Source organism: Lactuca virosa, chromosome 3 (assembly GCF_052849685.1).
Source record: "Lactuca virosa cultivar CGN04683 chromosome 3, Lactuca_virosa_CGN04683_v6, whole genome shotgun sequence".
Taxonomy (NCBI): Eukaryota; Viridiplantae; Streptophyta; class Magnoliopsida; order Asterales; family Asteraceae; genus Lactuca; species Lactuca virosa.
Genome location: NC_136428.1, coordinates 69,594,503 through 69,601,329, shown reverse-complemented (window position 1 = coordinate 69,601,329; position 6,827 = coordinate 69,594,503). Strand labels below are relative to the sequence as shown.

At 40.4% G+C, this 6,827-nt stretch overlaps 1 protein-coding gene across 1 annotated transcript; it reads right to left on the bottom strand.

Moving 5' to 3' along the window:
- Window positions 1–1,312: 1,312 nt before the first annotated feature.
- On the bottom strand, window positions 1,313–2,539 carry LOC145163621 (uncharacterized). The gene is made up of 2 exons (XM_079082436.1): window positions 1,969–2,539; window positions 1,313–1,872 (listed from the first exon to the last, which is right to left on the bottom strand). Exons 1-2 carry the CDS (start codon window positions 2,537–2,539, stop codon window positions 1,313–1,315), a joined length of 1,131 nt encoding a protein of 376 aa, XP_078938562.1.
- Window positions 2,540–6,827: the final 4,288 nt, after the last annotated feature.

Sequence of the window (6,827 nt, the reverse complement as noted above, 5' to 3'; positions counted from 1 at the left end):
ACACCTTTTCGTGACCAAAAAGTTAACGATATCGGCATACCATGGAGTAGATTGAGTAAGGGAAAAAGAGATGCTCATCCGGAAACTCGTCCCTTAACGGGAAAGGAGTTTCATTTGAAGTGATCCGGCTCAGGTGATTGGCAACGAGATTCTCACATCCACTCTTGTCCCGGATTTCCAAATCAAATTCTTGTAACAATAAAATCCATCGTATGAGTCTAGGATTTGCATCTTTCTTTGTCATCAAGTACTTAAGAGCTGCGTGATCCGAATACACAATGACCTTGGTACCAAGTAGGTATTGTCTAAATTTCTCCAAGGCGAACACTATGGCCAATGGCTCCTTCTTCGTAGTAGAGTAGTTGCTTTGAGCATTGTCTAGTGTTCTCGATGCATAGTAGATCACGTGGGAGGCTCGTCCATTCTTTTGACCCAAAACGGCGCCTATTGCATAGTTGCTTGCATCACACATGATCTCGAAGGGGAGATCCCAATTTGGTGCTTGCATGATGGGGGCGGATGTAAGCAACTCTTTGAGCTTGTCGAAAGCTTCTTTGCACGCCTCATTGAACTCGAAAACAACATCCTTTTGCAAGAGTTGACACATTGGTCTTGTTATCTTCGAAAAATCTTTGATGAATCTCCGGTAGAAACCTGCATGGCCCAAAAAGGAACGAACTTCCCGAACACAAGTCGGGTAAGGTAAGCTTTGAATAACATATATCTTAGCCTTATCTACCTCAATTCCTTTCTTTGACACAATATGACCCAAAATGAGACCTTGACTCACCATGAAATGACACTTCTCAAAATTTAAAACCAAATTTGTTTCAATGCATCTTTTCAAAATTTTGGTGAGATTGGTCAAACATTCTTGAAACGAGTTCCCATATACCGTAAAGTCATCCATAAAAACCTCAATTATGTTTTCGACATATTCGGAAAAGATACTAACCATGCAACGTTGGAAAGTGTTCGGGGCGTTACACAATCCAAATGGCATTCTCCGGTATGCGAAAGTGTCAAATGGACATGTAAATGTTGTCTTTTATTGGTCTTCTGGTGCCACCGGGATTTGGTGAAAACCAGAGTACCCGTCTAGACAACAATAATGTGATTTCCCGGCCAACCTTTCTAACATTTGGTCGATGAAAGGTAATGGAAAATGATCTTTTCTTGTGCTTGCATTGAGTTTGCGGTAGTCAATACATACTCTCCACCCGTTTTGCATGCGGGTGGGGACCATCATACCTTCGTTGTTCTTGACTACCGTGATTCCCGTCTTCTTTGGAACGACTTGCCCCGGGCTCACCTATTTGCTATCCGAGATTGGATAGATCATCCCCGCATCAAGTAGCTTCAAAATCTCTTTCTTCACAACTTCCATCATAGGCGGGTTCAATCTTCTTTGCGTATCCCGACTCGGCTTGCATTCATCCTCCATCAAGATCTTGTGCATACAAGTGGAGGGGGTCAATCCCTTGATATCCGCAATCGTCCAACCCATGGCTTCCTTGTGTTCCTTCAACACCTTGAGGAGTTGCTCTTCTTCAGATTCGGTTAAGTGATTTGAAATGATGACCGGAAGAGTCTTGTTGTTTCCTAAGTACGCATACTTCAAATGTTGAGGAAGGACCTTCAATTCTAATTCCGGCGGTTGAACAAGGGAGGGTGGTAATCTTGTGTGAGTTTGAGGTAATTCAACTTGCTTCACACTAAATTGAGTGGTCTTGTTGATCTCCAAATTGTTAACCAATCTCTCAACTTCGGGGTCTAGTGAGTAGAGCTTCAACTTCTTGGCTAATTTCCCACAATCAAACCCTTTGCTCAAAACCATCTCCAACGTGTCACTATTAGAAAACTCGAACAACTCTTGGGTTAATGGTTCAATAACACCAACAAAACACAAGGACGAAACATCACTAGGATATCTCATAGCATCATAAATGTTAAAACTTATTGTTTCACCATCAAACTCCATTGTTAAGCTTCCCGCATACACATCAATCTTTGTTCTATCCGTCTTCAAGAATGGTCTCTCAAGTAAAGTTATACCCGACTTTGAGGACACTTGTTCATCTAGATCAATCACATAGAAATCCGCCGGGAAGACTAATTGGTTCACTTGTACTAGGACATCTTCCAAAACACCTCTAGGAAAGACACTTGACTTATCCGCAAGAGAGATTATGACACCGGTTTCACTTAAAGGACCAACATTCAATGATTCATACACCGAATAGGGCATGGCATTAATGGAAGCACCAAGGTCAATCATGACACTACTAAAAGTGACATCTCCTATCTTGCAAGGAACCGTAAACATTCCCGGATCTTTACACTTAAGTGGAAGCTTCCTTTGTAAAACCGCAGATGCGTTTTCATTCATAGAAATTTTCTCATTTCCCTTCAACTTCCTCTTGTTGGTACAAAGTTCTTTCAAAAACTTTGCATATCTAGGAATTTGTTTGATTGCATCAAGCAAAGGAATGTTTACTTCCACCTTACGGAAGGTGTCCAAAATCTCTTTCTCCTCCATGTTCTTCTTTGAAGTTGCAAGTTGGGATAGGAATGGCGGTTGAGTGGCTATTGGAGTCACTAAAGGGGTTGTCTTCTTTGGGGCTCCGGCTTGTGCATTCTTGACTATAGGTTCTTCAATGGGAATGACTTCTATTTCTTCCTCTTCATCCCTTGGATTCTTCTTTGAACTACTTTCCCCGGTTTGTTTGCCACTTCTCAAGGTCACCACATTGACATTTTGGGTTCTTTTCGGTTTGAGAAGGGAGTTTACCACGGGACTCCAACTTGCTTATGGATGTAACTATATCTCCCATTTGTGCTTCAAGGTTGGAGATACTAGTCCTTGTCTCTTTTTGGAATTATTGGGTACTAGTGGCTAGGGATTTGACAATGTCTTCAAGGGACATTCCGGAGATACTTGGTTGGGATTGAGGAGGTTGTTGGTGATGTGAAGGGTTTGGTTTGGATTGATAGTGTGGTTGTGGATGTTGGTAATGGGGTTGTGGTGGTGGATAGGAAGGTCTAACCAATGCATTTTGAGGCAATGGTCTTGGGTTGTAGCTCATGTTGGGATTTGGCTTCCAACTTGAATTGTAAGCATTTTGGTAACCGGATGGCTTGTTGTGGTAATTTTGGAACTCTCCCGTGGCATTTACATGTTCCGCATCTTCTTGAAGAATGGGACACATATCCGTAGGATGTCCCATTGTTGCACATATCCCACAAACCATCACTTTTGGCGTTTGTCCCATGGCTAGCTTTTGGACAACGGAGGTTAGATATTTGATTTGAGACTCGAGATTTGATGATCCCACTTCATTGACTTTGTGTTGTGTGTCTCTTTTCATATCTTGGCGCGGGCCAAAATGTTGAGAATTCGCGGCTATGGTGTTGAAAAGTTGTCTTGTTTGTTGTGGGGTTTTACTAAAGACATCACCACCACTTGAGGCATCAACTAGTCTCCTCTCCATTGGCAACAATTCCTCATAGAAGTGTTGAATGAGGATTTGTTCCGGAATTTGGTGTTGTGGGCAACTATAACACAAACTGTTGAACCTCTCTCAATAATCATGAAAAGTCTCATTTTGACCTTGCCGAATTCCACAAATCTCATTTCTAAGACTTGAGACTCTTGAAGCGAGATAGAACATATCAAGAAAAGCTCTTGCCATGTCGGTCCACGAGTTGATCGACCCCGGAGGAAGATAAAATAACCAATCCTTTCCTCTATCAGCCAATGAAAAGGGGAATGCCCTTAGCTTGATTTGGTCATCGGTTGACCCTTGTGGCTTCATGCTAGTGCATATAATGTGGAACATCTTCAAATGCTTATGTGGGTCTTCATTCTCCAACCCATGAAAAGTTGGGAGGTGATGGACTAAACTTGACTTCAATTCCGAACCTCCTTCCAAAATCGGGTAATTGATACCGGTTGGAGTTTGTGTAACATCGGTTTCCATCATTTGGCTCAAAGTTCTTTCGGGGACTTCTCCTCCGTCCGCCATTGCAATTGGTTCAATAATGGGTGGATTTTGTTGTAGAGGTGGTGTTTCGGGAATTTCTTGGCGAGGGTCGGGACTAGAATCGGGTTCCGTATCACTTGATGAAGCGGGTTCAACCTCCGGATCCCCGTGGTGATTAGAAGTTTGATCACGTTCAATTCGCTTTTCCTTCGCCACACGCCTTGCTTCTTTTTCAATTTCTGGGTTGTAAATCAAGTCACATGTACGCTGAGATCTGGGCATAGAGAAACAAATTGATTAAAAATAAACCAATCCCCGGCAACGGCGCCAAATTTTGGTGGTTGTCGAGGCCAACAAAATTAATAACCCTAAATCTTTTACACTAAAATCGTGTATAGTGGTAAAGGGATCGAATCCATGGAGATTGGTTCAATTTAATATCTCTATGAAAAATCTCTTTGTAAAAATACTTGGAAAATGACAATAAATTAAAAATGGGGGTTTTGGTGTTTTGAAATACTTGAAACAAACTAGAATTAAACTATGATTTAAAGGGACAATTTAACAAAAGCAAGATTTTGATGTAAAATCAATAAGAGAAAGATGGTTGACTTTGGACTTTCATTACTTGACTATTTCGTTAAATAATCATGAGAATACCAAGGTGCAATACTTGTGTTTATAATCTAACTTGGCTATAGCAATTTATAAGCATAACTTGCCTCAACTCTTCTTTTGTATTAAAATGACTAGAGAAGCTCATAGTACATTTCCTAAATCAAAGTCACAAAGCTAATGAAGCATGTAATTTTGTGAAAATCAATTAGCATTAGGTTTTAAGAGTCACCAAATCCAAAGAGTAATCTATTGCTTTCATTACTACTATGGAGAAAATATTTTCTTAGTCTAAATGAAATGAAAACAAACATTTAAATTAATTATTGCTTGTTAAATTAAAGACCCATTACTTAGCCAAGAATTTAACCAACAAAAATAACATTCACATATCAATATTCATGACTAGAGATATATAAACATGAAGGAAGTTTTCATAGAAAATATAATCATGGATATTCAACACAAGTTCATGGAATTCTTCAAAATAACCAAAACATTCAAGCAATTACATCCAAGTCAACCAAATGAAAATCTAGCCAAGCATGGCCAAAACAAGAGAAATACAAGAAAGTTTAGTGATACCAAACATTGTTCTAGTTGCAAGATGGAAAGAAAATAACACCAATCTTCAATTCTTCAACTTCTTCTCTAATGCCTTCTTGAGAGAGAATTGTGTGTGTTCTTCAAGTGATGATAGTGAAAAATGCTCCAAAACTCCAGCAGATAAGGTTCATTTCCGGATTCAAAAAGTTGCACAAAAGCTACCCACCAACTTTCCACAAGTAGAGTCAACAAGTCAAAACTCGGAATCAAGTCAGCACAATTCACGCGGACCGCGTATGGGTCCACGCGGACCGCGTGGGTCACTCTGAATGTGGGACTTGGGCCATTTAACATACAATCTAGAATCTTCTCATTCACACTTCAGCCCACATGCATAACTCTTGGTAGCCCAATTATGTTATTCCAAAGCCTCCAATGATGGTCCAATGCCTCTTTAATCCTCCTCAACTCGAGTCCTCGTCCAATATAAAATCCAACGCGCATCCCGCTTGTACTGACACCGAGCCCAATCGCCACACTTCAAGTTCACGAACAAACTGGAAGCCCCTAATAGTCCCGCACTCCTTCCATACCTCCAATGACAAATAGTCTTCGATAAATCCTGCAAATAAGCTCAAAAGACTGGAAAGCACCCGGTAAAGGAGAAAAATAACAAAAAGAGAAAATATGCATGAAGGTTAACTAAAATGAGATGGAATGTGCTAAAATAAACTATAAAAAGAAGTAAATAAAATGAAACTATCAGTCTTACCGCTGATTACCAATCCGAACACATCCAAAGTCGAGCACACACACGGTCTAACATCCCTCACTGAACTCATGTCCTGACTAGGATCCTCAACCTGGTTCCCCATAGTCTGCTACACATCAATCAGGTGTGGTCCCAAAGTCGGGAAGTTTCCCGAACTTCCAACTCAAATTATCCTCAATACAAGCAGCCACTTGGGCTACCTTTCCTTTCCTAATGGGGCTACGAGCTCATCCTAATTTCACGCTTGCTTCTTGTTGGATTAGTGTCTAAGCCCGTAACTATATTTGGTATGTACTTGACCCGGTTGTGCATGGTCCTTTTGGGTTGCCTTCACCAAAGCAACTTGATAGGATGATTTATGGAGAGAGAAAGAGAGAGGTTATTATGGTTTATTAATATATTATATGAATAATATATTAAAGGAGAAATCATATTGTTTAATTAATATTAGTCAAGAATTAATAAGAATTAATTTTGTGGCTAAAAGACATTAATTAAATAAAGGGGACTAGAACTGTCAATTGTGTGATAGTTGAATATTGGGCTAATGGACTCCATAGAAGTTGGAGTGGACGAAATCTATGGGGAAACCCATTAGAATTCGTCCACGGCTTCTAAGGAGGGAGTCCATGGGCTGCTTAGGGCCTAACAGTCAGATTAGGGTTTCCTAGTTCAAAACCCTAATAGCCTCACTATATAAGGAACCCCTAAGGCCCTAAAAACGTGTGGAAGTAATCCCTAAGGGTTCTTAGTCGTTTTTGGTGCCTCCTTTCCTCTCTCCAATATCATCCTGTTGCTTGTGGTGTTTGTAAGCCATTAGAGGAGTGACATTTGTGACTCTAAGCTCCAAGACAAGAAGATTCAAGCCATTGTTGAAAAGGTAATCATCTAGATCTGTTTTCTTATGATAA

What these genes read in the sequence shown, in the direction of transcription:
- LOC145163621 (XM_079082436.1), bottom strand. Translation starts at nt 2,539, where the DNA reads ATGGAGGAGAAAGAGATTTTGGACACCTTCCGTAAGGTGGAAGTAAAC. An exon ending in CTTAACAATGGAGTTTGATG is followed by an intron (nt 1,873 to 1,968) that starts GTGAAACAATAA and finishes CATTAACCCAAG; the next exon opens with AGTTGTTCGAGTTTTCTAAT.